We start from the raw sequence: 16162 nt of genomic DNA, 5'->3' as shown, positions 1-16162 counted from the left end.
AGATTGCAGCCTCCCATCTCTACCCTCCCAATTCACCTTCTATAGACATGAGACTTTTATTTACTGTTTAACTATTAATAAGGATAGAACAGGGATTAGTGTTGAACCTTTGAGTATATTGGTATTGGGAGATTTGAGGTAATTTCTTCTACCAATGTAGGCTGTCCCCTTTTTCTACAAGTTTTATATACGTACTTATACATTCACAAGTTGCCGAGAAAGGGGTCAATCTACACACACGTGTATATATAAGTTATAGAGAAAGGGGCCAATTTACCTAGCTGTATGTATGCCTGGATCTCAATAAAGTGACTTTTCCAGGATCACACATCCATAGCCAGTATATGTTAAAGGAGGAATGGAACCCAAGTTTTTCTGACTTCAACACCAGTTCTCTATCCACTATTCCAACACTGCTTCTCTATTAACTATTAATATCATTCTTTAAAAGCACCCAGAATCAACAAAATGGTAAAGATATAGAAAAAATATATGTAGAAATATATAACCTATATCATATTGCTTACTATTTTGGGAAGGGGGAAGGTAAAAGGAGGGAGAACTGAATGCTGAAAACTTAGCATGTAACTGGAAAAATAAAATGCTAATGAGAAAAAATAATTTAAAAAATAGATGTCTATAAAACTCTTGGCTGCTGACAATGATGTTAAATATGGGGCTAATTGATTGACAGTCTGACTATGTAAATTAGCAAGTCTGAAATGCCCAACATACCAAATGAATCCTGCTGAAGAAGGTCTTATTTATTTTATCAAGGGTTAATAAGTTCATTCGAGTGACCTTTGCCTAGGACCACATTTGGAATGTGCTTCATATTTATATTTTCAGTCAGGAAGTCTGTTAAAGCATATTTTAATGCAGATATCCTGGTCCCTGACAACACAAATGAAATATGGACTTGTTTTGTTCAGCAACATAAAGTAACATGTCACTTTTACTTGGGTTTTTTCTCGACATTAGAACTCTGCACTGCCTCCAAGGTCCATAAGCTATTTGAAAAGGATAACACAATACATATACCTATATGGATATGAACAGACATCTTTTGCACAATAAGCCTACAAGTGAGTACTTCCTCTTTCCTCTCTTTAATCTTCTCTCATCAGTGGCACCTTTATCAGTGTCTAATGTATAATGACCCACACCAAGGTTCTCAACCTCAAATACAAGATTAGCACAAATATGATGGGGAGAAATCAGAGTTATACATATCAAGGAGAGAAGTTTCAAGCTTTCTCTGCTTAAAGGGTTCAATACTTGGCATTTTCCAAGATCATATAAAGTGGTAAATCTTTCCAACAAAAAGCTAGAGACCAGTGGATGGGGAGAAAATAGTTTCCTTTCATTTAGGACATTTGAAAATCTTTATTGAGAGCTTCTTGGAAAATAAGGATTATTAGCCCTTTGACAAGCTCAAACAGTATTATTCTGCTATGAGGATATGTTGGAAATTTCCAATGGTGAAGTAGGAGATTCTAAAGTTGGTGTTCCAAAACACCATCTCACAGCCCATAGTCAAAGGCATCAGGATTATTCTGAAAGTAGAGCTCAAAGAAGCCTTTATATGTCTTCAAATCAGTGAGAAGAGATTCAACTGTGGGGTCCTTCTTCATGGCATCGATCCACAGCTTTAAAGCAGGAGTGTGTTCCACACAGCTGTGCAACAGAAACAGAAACATAAGCAAACAAGTGAAACAAAGCAAATAAACATCAATATCTACAAATGCGTTCACTTTGCAGTTTGTTTTTCTTCCAATTCACCTCTACAGAATCTAGCTTTAACTTCAAAGGATATGAGATACTTTTTTTCTTAAAAAGAAATTTAAGAAACAGGTATTAAAACCACATAGACATTACACCTAATCCTTCTACTTCAAAGGCTACTAAAACTGAGGGGAATCAAAAGCTGGCTAATATTCCACGTCAAAGAACAGTTAAGGAAAAGCTGTTACATGCAGAAGCATCCCTAAACTTCCTGGGCCCCACAGATATAAAAGAAGATTTTTCATCATTGGAATTGCAAGTTGCCATGGCTGCTTCTGGAAGGAATCAAATGACTTTTTTTTTTCAGTTATTCACCTGCCTAAATAAATAAACTAGGTTCTCTGACTATTGCTGTAAGGGTGTTCACTTTCAACTAACCACTCTTCTTGCTAGTTAAATATTTCTTGCATACTAAAAGTCCTGGAATTGTGATATTTAAATAATTGTACAGTAGCCTATATTTTAGCAAGCAGGCTCCATGAGACAAGAAGAAAAAACAAACAAACAAACAAACAGGTGGTTGCCAAAGCATGCTATGACTTTCATACTATTAACGAGGACCAAGTTGATATTATATTTAAAAACGTCAGACCTGGAGAACCATCAAAAGATAACTGGACACATAGGTCAATAAGAACACATTCAAGGGAGCAAAGCAATCTGGATATAGCTTGGTAAGTGGCAGGACAATTCACTTAAATTTCATTCAGTAGTAACTTGTTCTAAAAATTGGTTCTTATGAGTATATGAATAAATAATTGACGAAACTGGAGGGGTTAGATAAAAGAGTGATAAATCATCATTTGTATTTACAGCATTTCATGGTAAATAAAAAGTTTTGAAATTATGTTGCATTTTGCTCTCAAAGTCTGTTATAGTTATTTCAAAAACTACAGAAGATTGACTTTCTATTATGACCTACAAAACCCTAAAAAGTAAATAATACACTATTCCAACAATAATTATATTTATCAGGAAGTCTACCACAAAAAAGTAGTTAGATATCTTACTCAGCTATCTCATATGATTCCAACCGTTCAAACCATGGCCAGATGAGGTAATCAATCATAGACACAGAGTTTCCACCCAGGAAAGTTGTCTTCTGCCGGCAAAGGATCTGAAAAATTGGACAGAATAAAAGTTATTGTTTATGTACCTATTATGGTACCTCTTAGACATCTGAAGCACTGCTTGGACCAGTACTCCCATGAAACTGTAACTAAAAGCAGTTACATGTGTTTATATGCGAGTGTTTGTTCCTGTTCTCTCTGTCTCTCACCTAAATTCAGCCATTTAAGTGAACTGGACAAACTCTTGATAAGCAAGTGTCACACTGAGGGGATAGTTTAAATCAGTCAAAAATACCCAGAGTTTTAGGAAGTTAAGAGTTTAAGACTGAATTTGATTTGGCTCATATCACCAAGCTACACTTAACCACAAGGATAGTCTGATTTCCATAAATGTGACTTATAAATGACAGCCTGTACTCTCTACTCCTGACCATGCAGCAAAGCATAAAAATGGACCAGTTTTTAAAGAACTAAGGGGAATCACCTGGGGATTCCTCCCACAGCGTCTGAGGATGCATAGGGCCTCTAGCATCTTATGGGAACATAGAAATAAGCTCCAGCCTTGCGTGCCAAGATTGTGGAGAGGTCCAGCACAGCCCCAAGCCCAGCAGGGGGTCATAGGCCACAGATAGAAAGGCCTGGGGAAAAGACCAGTGCAGAGAGACTGTGAAGACCCATGAAAGGAGCCCAGAGCCCAAGAGCAGGGGGAAAGGCCTTTGGAAGAGCCTAAGTCAGGGGGCAGCTCTGGAGTCCCCAGCACAGGGTCTCTGGAATAAGGAGCCCAGAACACACTCAGGCTCAGAGAGGGTGTGCCCACTTCATTCTAGGGTGCAGCAGCAGTGCACCCCAGCAATGCAGCGAGCACAGCCCCCAACCTAGAAGCTGCTGACAAGCAAACTAAGGAAAACACCAAATACTACAAGGAAATACCTTGGACTAAGAGTTGTACAGAAGGTAAACAGAGTAACCCCACAACAACTGGAGAGAATCTGGCCACAAAAACTACAAGTATACCTAGAAGAAATGAAACAAAAGATAAAAATAGAAGAGTAGGGAGGAAATAATTGCAAACAGTAGGAAAAAAGTTCACTCCAAAACTGAATGCAATGAAAATTAGAACAGAGTCAAAGAAAAAAACAATTGTATGAGACAAAAAGAAATATTAAAACAAAATCAAAATATTGAAAACAGAAAACAAATGTTAAAAATAGAATAACAAAAACCTGGAAAATAGGTCAAGGAGCAGAGATTTTAAAATTATTGGTCTATTTAAAAAGCATACCATATCTCAAGACATAAATGAAAACTTTCCAGAACTTTGAGAACTAGAGGGGCAAGCAAAAATATAATGTATTTGTACATTTGTACTGTATTTAAAAGGAATTTCAAAATAAAAATTGACAGGAAAATTGCAGTCAAAATCTAGAACTTAACAGGTAAAAAAAAATATTATAAGCAATCAAAAAATTAAGAATTCAAGTAAGAATCACACTTGTTCCTATTAAAAAAGAGAGAGTTTAGAATATAGCATTCCAAAATGCAAAAGATAAGAGCTTATGGGGGTGGAGGGGGAAGGGAGGGAGGAAGGAATGAACCATTAAGGAAACAGAAGATTTCTAAACATTTCTGATGAAATAGTCAGAATTGAGTAGATATTGTGAAATGAAAATGTAGGAGCCAAAAGAAACCAAAAAAGTATACATTTAAGTTTAAATTAAAGAGAATATGTGGGGATGAATTGTTTATATGGTAATGGTAGGGTAGTGAGGAGATTAAAAAATAAATGCATTCCCCTCACCTTATAACTTTAAGGGTCACAAAGAAAGTTCAATATGACAGATAATCTATTGACAGATAAAATCTATGGTTTTATTCTATTTTTATAGCCTCAGAAAAAGACATCATAGGAGAGACAAAAGATTATCCTAGGGAAGGAGGAAAAAAATTAAATCATTATTACATAATATAAGTACATAAGATGAAGAGTATTTAATGATGGTGGAAGGATCAAGGAGAGAAGAATATCAAAATAGGAATTAAAAAGAAAGGAAGAGTAAAAATCAGGGCAGGCAATGAGAACAAAATGATGGACAAAATAGACCATTTTCATTTATAGATTACAATTGTCAGATGAACTCTCTTTTACTTTCTCTTTTATTTATAAAGTGGAAAGAGGAAGGAAAAAGTTCAAGAACATATCATGATTAAAGTGGAAATATGATAGTATCATTATAGATATAAAACCTACATCAAATTGACACCTTAGGGAGGGAGGAGGGAGAAAAAATGGAAATCAAAATCTAATAAAAGTAAATGTTGAAAATTAATAAATTTTTAAAAATTCATTGCACACACACACACACACACACACACACACTCTTTCATGCTGTTCCTGCAGACAAGATGAAAAGATATGGGCTAGATTACAGGAAAGTTAGGTAGATTTAGAACTGGTTGTACAACCAGATCCAAAAGCAACCTTAATGGCTTAATACACTGTTGGCTGACGGAGAGGGAGGAAGGGAAGGAAGGGGTGAATTTTGAGCATAGGTCTTAAAAAGATTCTAATCTATTCTAAAGACTCTAACCTACTATGTTCCATGTTTACTATATTTCCCCCAAATTGACTATAAAACAATTCACATTTAAAAGCACTATCAGAACTTGCTATTTATAAAAAGACTCCTCTGAGAAACTTATTGGTAAAATGAAAATGCATTTTATAAAATGAAAGGTAACTTGGTATAATGGAAAAAAGATACTAGACTTTTTGCAATTAGGAGATCTTAGTTCCCCATCTCTCACTTAGTCCCTCCCTAACTCACTATGTAAATCATTTTATGTCTTAAAATATTTTTATCTATAAAATGCATAATATAACTGTATCATCAAACAAACAATATTACTATAATGAAGTCCAATATCTCAAAATTCCACTAAACCAGCAATGTTGACAGTTAATGGGTCAGAAAATTCCAACTCACTAAGAGAAGTTACCAGGCTTAGTCACTGGTTAGATATGCTAGTTTCAATGATCTTCAAAAAGTCAATGGACAGAACCTACATTTGAACAATACCTTGGTATAAGACTCTCAAATTAGCTTGTGGACAATTACTGAGACTTAGGTTAATTAACAATGGATAATCATGCTATAGAGTTAACTAATAGTATGTCATAGTGGACAAATGAAATTGGATTCAGGATTCTATGGGTTCAAATCCTACCTCAGACACTAACTAGCTATGTGAACCTGAACAAGTCACTGAATCCCAATCTGTTTCCTCATCTGCAAAATGAGAGGGGGTCAATTTGGTGATCACCAAGATTCCTTCTAGCTCTAAACCTGTGATCCTATAAGAAACTATGATTTTTGATCCAAAATTTTCCTATTAAAAACACAAATTGCTTGATTTGCTCTACTTGTTGAATGAATAAATGAATGATAAATAAAACAGGTTAAATGTCTTTTAGTATAAAGGCACCATAAATCATCTATCTATTCAAAAATCATGTAAAAGATGGATATCCAGAATTTTAAATAGTTAACTTGACCTAGGTTCTACCTGTTAAGAGTCCAAATTAAGATATCTCCCCTTCCTTTCATGGTTAAACTCCATGAGAAAGTCATTTACAATAAGTGCCTCCTCTTCCTCTCCTCTCACTATCTGGCTTTTGATCCCATCATTCAACTGGACAAACTGCTCTATCCAGAATTAGTAATGATCTCTTTAACTATCAATTCTAATGATCTTTTTTCAATCCTCTCCTTTGTTAACCTCTTTGTAGCTTTTCCACTGCTAAAAATCCTCTTCAACATGATATTCTTTCCTCTCCAGGTTTTCATAATAACTCTCCTCCGACCAGTCTGCTATTTTCTTCTCAGTCTCCTTTCCTAGATCTTTAACAAGTCATATCCACTAAGTGTGCCTCCCCACAAGCATCTGTCCTATTTTTTTTCTATACTCTCTCCATTGATGATCTCACTGGCTCCCATGGGTTCAATGATCATCTTTAAACTGATGATACCAAGATCTATTTACCTAGGGCTAATCTCTCTTCTGGCCTCCAAGCTCAGGTCAGTAAAAACTTACTGAACAACCTGAACTGTAGGTCCCAGAGAAAGCTCAAACTCAAGATATCCAAAAATAGAACTTATTGTCTTTCCTCTTAAGTCTTTCCTATTCCTATCAAGGACACCACCATCCTCCAAATCATCATTACATCATATTTCTTTACTTGTAATTATCTCATATATCCATATTGGTACTAAAGTTTTACTTTTTTCCATCACAATCTTTCTCTCTCATACACACACACACACACACACACACACACACACACACACACACACACACACACTCATCTTCTCTCCCCAACAGCCACCACTCTTACCTAGCTTACTACTCATTACCTTATCCCCACTACTGGAATATTCTTCTCATTGGTTTTCCTACCTCAAGTCTCTTCCCAATTTAGACTATTATTAAATATAAAATCTTATTTTTCACACCTTTCCAGTCTTTTCATACCTTATTCCTCTCTATATATGCTATGACTAGGGATACTAGCTTTCTTGCTGTTCCTCACACATGACATTTTAAATCCTGACTCTATGTGTTTTCACTGGTTGACCCCATGTTGTACTTTCTTCCACCTGCTCACTTCCTTAAAAATTCAATTGAAATGCCACCTTCTGGAAAAAGCCTTTCCCAGTCGTCTCCAATGCCTTCACTCTGATGTTACCTCCAATTTATTTGTTTCTATCACATATATAGAATCCTGTATATGATATATACATGTATATGTGTGTATGAGATATATCCATGCACATATTATACATATATGTATACACAATAATCAATTGAAATAAAAGAAAAATATTAATTTCTAAAACCTATAACATAAAATCCTACAGTTACTCTTACCCTTGCATATTTGTTATACAGTACATAAAGTACTTTTTTCACTATTTTAAAAGTTGTATATTAGAAAATATATGAATTTAAGATGGTTGCTAAAGAAATTACTGAAGGTGGATTTTCCTTTCATTATAGCTAGCTAAAGGGCTATATGGAAAAGAAGTAGGGATATAAACTTCTACTCACATAGAAAAAAATAAAATCTGGCAAGAAAATTGACCAGGTAAAAGAAGGGCTTCTTCATACCCACTTAGGTGTGATTATTTTAGATAGGATCCCCCACTACATAACTACTTCTTCCTGCTTCACAATGAAGAAAGAGAAGAAGCAAAGAAGCCAAAGTGAAGAGAACTAACGAAACAAATGGAAATGTTGGTAAGATCAGCAATTGCCTCCCTCAAGTTAGCCTTACTAGCTGAAGCAAGACAAACTGTCTACAGGTATAAGAAGAAAGTTTAGATGACAAGAGCCTCACATTATAAGAGAAGGGAAGCTAGACTAACTTAGGAAGCAGCAGATTACTATTTTCCATCCATCCCACACACAATCCAGGCTATGAAAATTGTTTTTCTTTTTCTTTTCTCCCCCCTTCCTTCTTTGTATCTTACTCAATGGAATAATTTGAATCAAGTGAAGTGCACTTCCATCCCATTATTAAATGTTATACAAACAGAATGGAGTTAAGGCGAATGGGAGGAAAGGATTATAAATTTGTTATGATATCTGTCTTTAGGGAGCTAAGCGCCTAATAGAATTAAGATACAGATAGCTATCATTTACTGTTTGCATAATAACTACTTTGGAAAGTTACAAAACAATATACTACATAATGTTACATCACTAAGCAGAATCAGGGGACAGGCTAAGAGAAGGCTTCCCAGAAGAGGTAGACTATATACTTCACAAAGTTTTAAGGAAAAACTCAGACTTTTGAAGATCTAGGAAAGCAGACTAAGAAGAAAATAGCAGACAGGTCAGAGGAGAGTCAGGAGAGAAAAGTTTTGAGGGAAAAAAAAAAGCATTTTGAGGAAAATGCTTGGAAAATCTTTAAGAGTTAAAGAAATAAGTTATTATTGTTATATTATTTAGTCATCTGCTCCTTCAAGACACCAGGTATTCTCAAAGAAGCAGGCTGGTAAAACAAGGAACGGCAGTACAGGCTGGGGTCAGGTGGGAGGAATGTCCAATTAGATACTAGGGAGCTTATTTAGAATTAGAAAACTCTCTTTGCTTTGGTCCTTAGTGGTTGTGAGGTTCCTATTTTTTAATCCCAGCCTGGCTAAATCTTACAGGTTTGAAAGGATTAGTACAACCTTGGATTCAACACAAAGGATCTGAAGAATGAGGCAAGCGCTGGAAGTCAAAACACTCCTATTGTCAAACAATCCAGTCAAGCCTTTTGCTTCCCTTGGCCCCCATTGAAGCCATCACCTGTGGTTAAAGGTAACAAGATAACTGGAATGAAGCAGGTGGATCTGGAAAGGAAGTAAACCACAAAGGGAGGGCACCCAAGTCGCTTCGTCCATCTTTCTGTGCACATACTGGAGTAAGGGGCCCCTTTATCTAGAAATAACAGGGCATTGGGAAACAAAAGCAGGTATATTAAAGGCTCCCCCTTGTGGATGTGAGAGGTGAGGAGCAAAAGGCACAGAACCACAGATTTAAAAGAGAAAATGATCCCATCCTTTGAGACCACAGAGTCCAACAGCTTCACTTTACAATTAAGGAAACTGAGACCCAGATGCATTCAATGATTGCCCAAGATGACAGGGCAGTAAGTCATAGCTGCGCTGTGCTTTGTACATCATAATAATATTGATTGATTTTAGCTGCTCTTTTTCTGCACAATAAACAAAAACCTATCTTATCAAAAGCCCCTAGACCTACCAATCAATCCATTAAGAAGCACTTTAAAGCCCCCATTATGAGCCAGGGATTGTGATAGGGACACAAATATAAATAATGACAACGAGCCTTACTCTCAAATGAGCTTACACCCTAACAGGCAGTGAGACAGTCCACATATAACATACACAAGAAAAAAAGGAATTTAAGGTCATGGCAGGAGAACTTGCCATTGGGGGGCGTCAGGAAAGGCTTCCCAGAAATGATGGCTGTGTTTGAGCTGCTTCTTCAGGTGAAGGTGAGGATTGAGGTGGGGGGTGACAAAGAAAGTCAGATGGGAACGAGCCCTGAGGCACAGGGAAAAGGTCAGCTCGGCTGGCTCCGAGCCTTGAGACAGAACAGCCGCTCCAAGGCTGGAAGAGCAGTTGCAGACAGGTTGGGAAGGACTTTAAAAACTGAACATTTTATTTGAGAAGCAATAGGGAGCCCCTGGAATTCACTGAGTAGCAAGGTCAGACTTTCCTTTAAGGAAAGCACTGTGGCAGCTATACGGACAAGGCTGGAGGAGGGGGAAAGAGATGCTGAAGAGGTAGAAATGACAAGATTCAGTAAGGCACTGAAGTCCTGGGGATGGAATAGGGAGCCGAGGTTAAAACGGAGAAGCTGGGAAAGGCTCCCCCTTGTGGGAAACTAGAAGAACACAGTGCCTTTAACAGAAAGGAAAGCTTGAAACAGAAGGGGAAGAGGAGTTCTGTTTAGGGGCCGGTGGATGGTGAGATGTCCAACAGAAGTGGTGATGAGGACCTGAAGGTCGGGCGAAAACTGGGGTTGGACAGAGAGTCCTTTTAAGTTCTCTGCACAAAGACAGCAACCAAACCCATCTGGACCTGGGAGGAACCTCAGAAGCCTTCTAGTCTAGCGCCTTCATCTTACAGACTAGGAAAATGAGGTCCAGGGAGGTTCAGTGGTATGCCCAAATACTAGAGTAAGCATTAGACGCAGGATTCGAACCCAGATTTCCTGACTCCACAATCACTGCTCCTTCTACTGTGAAGAGTTTTGAAAGTGGAATTCAAGAAAGAAGCAAAAGATTCTGCTTCAGTGAATTGTTTCCCCAACTTTTACAGCTACTCTCTTGTTCCCCCTTCAAAGTGTGACCATTTCAAAGCCAGCTTTTCCTTCCTAGGGGACTGAAGAGTCTAGGAAATTCTGTTTTCGAACTAAATTCTGTTAACCAGTTCTAACTGGAATGAACTAATTAGGAAGAGTGGGATACACTTTAAATGTTAATTATGCTAACCCTTGAAGAAGAAAAAAGCTTTGTTACTTAAGAGATAAATACCTACTAAAAGGAGAAAGTCCCAAAGTAATCACAAAACCAAAGGTTAATCATTGGACCATACGGCAGGATAAGCAAACAGTTCCTAAGTGTAAAATTTTCAAATGTTTCACAGGAGATGACTCAAATCAGAGTTCAAAAGCTGCATTCATTATACAAAGTGCAGATAACTTTCATACAGGCATGGCATAAGCCAATGAGGAGTGAAAGACAACAAAGTTTTGAAAAATTAAGAGACAATGCGTTCTTTAGTAAGAAGTGTCAATGGTAGAAGGACTGTAGCAAAGACTGACATTTATTTTCTCCCTATCAAATATGGCCTCAGACTTACATATTAAAAAGATTGAAGCTAAACTATTTAAAAAGCAAACCTATGAAATAAAGATTTTAAGGATACTTTTGTTTCTTTGGTTCACCACTATCCTGGAGGTGAATACCATTGCAATCATTTTCCCTATCACCTGGGTAGGATTCTACTTTTAACAAGTTGAAAACAACTTTTTTACCAAAAAAAAAAAAAAAAAATCTATTGTTACTAATTGAGCCAAAAATATTACAGTAAACGCAGAAAATATTAGTTTGGGTACACCTCTAGTTAAGCAGTTAAAGGAAATTATATTAAATGAAGAATCATCACTTGTAAAATGGAGATAATATAGTACCTACTTCATAGGGCTGTTGTGAGGCTCAAATAAGATAATGTATGGAAAACACTTGGCAGAACTTAAAGAATTATATAAATGTCTATTATTACTCACCTTGAAACACAGTCCCATACAAGTAAGAACTGCCAGACTCCATATTTCTGCAGGTTACTGACTTCATTAGCAAACTATTCTAACTTACTAGTAAGAAAAAATAACAAGGGTCATTCCTATGCAGGGTTTTCAGGACTAAGCATGGATTCATCAGCCCAGATGCTGACAACACATCAGTTCAGAAAGATGGAAGCAGGAGAGTTTCTGGACTTAATAAAGGTCTGACAGGCTATAGTAAGTCTTGTGCAGGAAGGAAGTTGCAGGAGGGGCTGAGGTGGCTAGTGTGCTTCCTCTACCATGTTGTAAGTTACAAGGAAAAGGCAATGAACATTTTTTTAGTGTTTTATTTTCCCCCAGTTTACACATAAACAATGAACATTCTTTACCTCCTCCAGTTTGCTGAATTCCTTACGGAGTTCTGCTTTCTGATTGGTACAGTCTTCCCCATTTCGTACTGCTATAAGAGCATCCTTAGTCAAAGATGGTATCTAGATAGAAAACAGAAATTTTTAACATATTAGTTTAAGAATAACTATATTTTCCTTCTTCATCTAAAACCATAGTGGGGTCTTCTTAGTTAAGTATTTCTTATTTCTTCTTCTTAGTTAAGTATTTTTAAAAGCCATTATTTATTTATTTGTTCACTTATAATTGGGCAGCTGGATAGCTCAGTGGATGGCATCAGGGCTTGGAGTCAGGAAGACCAAAGTTCAAATTCAATTTCAGACACTTACACTAGCGAGGTGAATTTGAGCAAATAACTTAACCTATTTGACTCAGTTTTCTCATCTGTAAAATGGAGATAGTAACAGAATCTACCTCCAAGAGCTATTGTGAAGATCGAATGGGATTATAATTGAAAAGCACTTAGCACAGTGCCTGGCACATCACAGGTGCTATATCAATGTTACTGTCAGTCTGAGTAATCTTTGAGTACTGAATCTCTCCACTGACAGAAAGGGCAGCCCCCTACTCCACCCCAGAAGCATGAAGAGACAGTCTTCAGGATCTGTTGTGGCCAAAATATGGGATCATTTGGTGGGCCCGGTGTCTGGTGATGAGCTCCAATCTTAGAGGGGTGGGTCCTGTACCACAGATGGATCACCATTAGGGCCATGCGCAGCCTAGCCAAGACGTGCCCCTTTGCCCCTCTGAAGCAGTAAGAGTCCATCTCTTTGCTGTGATGACTCTGAGGAGAAGAGACTGAGAGCCACTCCTGAACACTAATCATGAGACCCAAGACTTACTTTACAAGCTTTCCAATACGTTATACACGCCTAGGCTCCCAGGAGACGCAAGCTTGTTTTCAGTGGGGGGCCAAAGAGGGAGCCTTCAAAAGGTTGGTACAGAACTGATTATAAAGGAAACAGAGACCCAGCTAGTTTTCATTGCTAGTCAAACCAAGCAGTTAATTGCCTTGCTACTTTTTCTCCCTTTCTCTCCAAGAGTTCTCTCACAAGCCTCAAGGTTTTATCCTACTACCTGCTATAATTTTTTTTTTTACCTCCTACAAAGAATGTCCTCCAATTTTCCCTCTCTCAAATAAAGGACAATCTCAGTAGCCCCTTCCCATCCTTATGTTCTTTCCCCATTAAAATCCCTCCTGCCCCCATAAATTCTTCACTCTCCTGGCCTAAAAATAAAACCATGCTACAGCTAGGAGGAACAGGGGATGGAGCAGCACTGGATCTGGGGTCAAAAAGCTCTTTTCAAATCCAGTCTTAGACACTTGCTAGCTGTGTGACCCCTGGGCAAATGACTTAATCTTTTTTTTTTTTTTTCCTGAGGCAATTGGGGTTAAGTGACTTGCTCAGAGTAATACAGCCAGGAAATGTTCCTTGTCTGAGACCAGATTTGAACTCAGGTCCTCCTGACTTCAGGGCTGGTGCTCTATCCACACTGCACCACCTAGCTGCCCCTGCAAATGACTTAATCTTTTGCCTCAGTTTCCTAATTTATAAAATGGGAGCAATAATAGTACTCATTACCCAAGATTATTGTGAGGATAAAATAATATCAGTAAAGGTTTTGTAAACCTTTTCAGTGCCATGTAAATGCATTATTATTGTTGTTATTATTATAACATGGACTGTCCCAAAGATAACTTCCAAATGCTGAGTAATAAAACCATAAGCAAAGGATATTAAAGGAAAGAAATTATCAACTTATATATAAGTATATATATATATAACATATATACTTATATATAAGTTGATAATTTCTTTCCTTTAATAACATTGGTTATAATACCAAAATGAAACCAATTTCCATTCCAGCTACTATTTATCATAATATTCAATATATTCCTTCTTTTTCTCCCCAACCAATGGCAAGGAAGGCAAGTGACAGATAATCTTAAATGAAAATGTGGCTCAAAAATGGAAAAAGTAAATTTCTATGGAAAGAATAAAGATTTTTTTAAAGTACCTTAGAAAATGACTCCAAAATCATCTTTTGTAAAGCTTTCTCATATGGATCTTCTGGAAACAGCTTCTTTCCTGGATAAACTTCATCTAGATATTCACAAGTGATGGAAGACTCATGTATCAGCTGACCCTTACTAGTCTCCAGAACTGGTACTAGACCAAGGGGGTGTTTCTTAAAGTACCATTCAGGCTTATTTTTCAAATTAATATTGATGACCTCATGCCTTGAAAGATATAAGGAAAAGAATATATGTTAAGAATTCCAACAACAAATGTTGATACATCATTTGTCTCACATCACCAACTGGCTATTGATTTATCTTCAATGTCCTGTGGGTATTTCAAATTCAATATGTCCAAAACAGAACCATCTTTCCCTTCAAATCCTCCCTTCTTTCTGATTTCTCTTTTCAAGGAATCACCATCCTTCCAGTCTCCTAGATTTGCAACTACAGGGTTATTCTTGATTGTTCTTCTGTTTACCTTTCGCAACAAACAGTTCTAAGTTTTGTCAATTTTACCTCTGTATTTAATATATCTCCAAACCCTTCAAAGAGCATCACCTCTAATCTAAACTACTGCACATCTCTTAATATGTCTCCTTATATTTGGTCTTTCCCTTTTCCAATCCATATTCCACACAGGTGTCAAAGTGATACTCTTAAAATCTTATCATGTCACTCCCTTATAGGCTCTAGCAACTAACACAATAACTGGCACATAATATGGGCTTAATAAATATCTTTTGAATAAATAACTTATTCAAGTAAAGATTTAATCCCCTAAGTATAGAGAAAAAATAATTTTTAAATAACATTTTCAAATGACTCAATAGTTTGTTGTGAAAACATGTTAAGAGAAAAACTGGGTATGTATTAGAGAAAACTGATTAAGCACAGATTGAATGCAAAATATTAGGAAACATACAAAGAGGGATCTGAGGACAAATAATAGGATTTAAATTATGCCTTCAAGGAGTTTATAACATAAAAGGGAGAAATTTATGGTCCGTTCACCAGTGAATGGAAGGCACTCATAATTCATCTAATTAAAAGACTATCAGTTGATTGACTTGCAGATTGTTTCAATAATAGGCGCCGGTGCTTCTTTTAGAGCAGGAAGGCCTGCAGGCCCCAAACAGCCACGGAACCTGCAATTAACCAAGGGTTCAGAAAAGCGGGGCTTCTGGCCCGACCCCGGGCCCGAGCATGCTCACTTGATGCCTTTGGCCTTCAGGATGAGCCGGGTTCTCTGCGCGAAGGGGCAGAATCTCATGCTGTACAACCGGATGACTCCCAGCGGGACGGGGCCAGGCTGGACGCTGCCTGCAAAGAGCCCTAGCATTAGGGAGCGCCCGCCACCCTGGGTGGGCACCCCTAGCCCACCTCCGGCGCCCCCCGCTCGGGGTCCAGAAAAGCGCACCCAGAGCGGCGAGGCTTCTGGTCACCTCGCAAGGAAGAGGGCCACAGCCAAGCCCGGCCCGGGATAACTCCCTGGAACCCTGACGATCAGGCCCAAGCGCAGCTGCGGCTCCCCCGGCCCCAGCCCGCGGGCCTGGGCAGCCCCCACGGGACTCACCTTTTCCCAGGCTCTGGACTGCCTCTCCCGACATCTCGGCTCCGGTGCCTGCTGCCGCTCCGGAGGCTCTCTGCAGCGTGCACGGCAAGGAGCAACGCCCGGGGTTGCCTCGGGGCAATCTGAAGGGGGATGGGGGCGGACTGAGCGAACCGGTCACCCCCGGCTCCAGAGAGCGTGCCCAGCGCTTCCGGCCGCGGATGAAGAGGAACCTTCGCTCCCCTCCCCTCTTTAAGGCAGCAAATCCCCGAGTAAGATTTGGCTAACGCAGGAGGAAGGGTCTGCGTCACCTTCAGTTAACCCAAATGATCCTTGCGCGTAGGGGTTTTTCCTAAGGATCCCGCAGCCTCGGATTTCCTGGTCTGGGTCGTTCTTTCCTGGTCTTTTTTATAAGCCATTCAGTAACATCTTGGAATATCAGGGCAATTGCTTTTGCTTTAGCTG

The 16162-nt window shown here is 38.3% G+C and overlaps 1 protein-coding gene across 1 annotated transcript; it reads right to left on the bottom strand.

Moving 5' to 3' along the window:
- Nucleotides 1–743: 743 nt before the first annotated feature.
- On the bottom strand, nt 744–15992 carry GSTO1 (glutathione S-transferase omega 1). The gene is made up of 6 exons (XM_003755399.4): nt 15722–15992; nt 15360–15468; nt 14145–14367; nt 12104–12205; nt 2796–2902; nt 744–1677 (listed from the first exon to the last, which is right to left on the bottom strand). The coding sequence occupies exons 1-6, from the start codon at nt 15753–15755 to the stop codon at nt 1524–1526; spliced, it is 729 nt and encodes a 242-aa protein (XP_003755447.2). The 5' UTR covers nt 15756–15992; the 3' UTR covers nt 744–1523.
- Between the last annotated feature and the right edge of the window lie 170 nt (nt 15993–16162).

The sequence above is a fragment of the Sarcophilus harrisii genome, chromosome 2 (genome assembly GCF_902635505.1).
Source record: "Sarcophilus harrisii chromosome 2, mSarHar1.11, whole genome shotgun sequence".
In the NCBI taxonomy this organism is placed as follows: Eukaryota; Metazoa; Chordata; class Mammalia; order Dasyuromorphia; family Dasyuridae; genus Sarcophilus; species Sarcophilus harrisii.
This window is presented reverse-complemented; position numbering and strand designations above follow the sequence as displayed.

Excerpts from the sequence above, each read along its gene's own strand:
- GSTO1 (XM_003755399.4), bottom strand. The coding sequence starts at position 15,755 with ATGTCGGGAGAGGCAGTCCAGAGCCTGGGAAAAG. Across the intron at positions 14,368-15,359 it reads CTGAAGGCCAAAGGCATCAA|GCATGAGGTCATCAATATTA; the intron begins GTGAGCATGCTC and ends ATATCTTTCAAG. Across the intron at positions 12,206-14,144 it reads TTTTGGAGTCATTTTCTAAG|ATACCATCTTTGACTAAGGA; the intron begins GTACTTTAAAAA and ends TTTTCTATCTAG.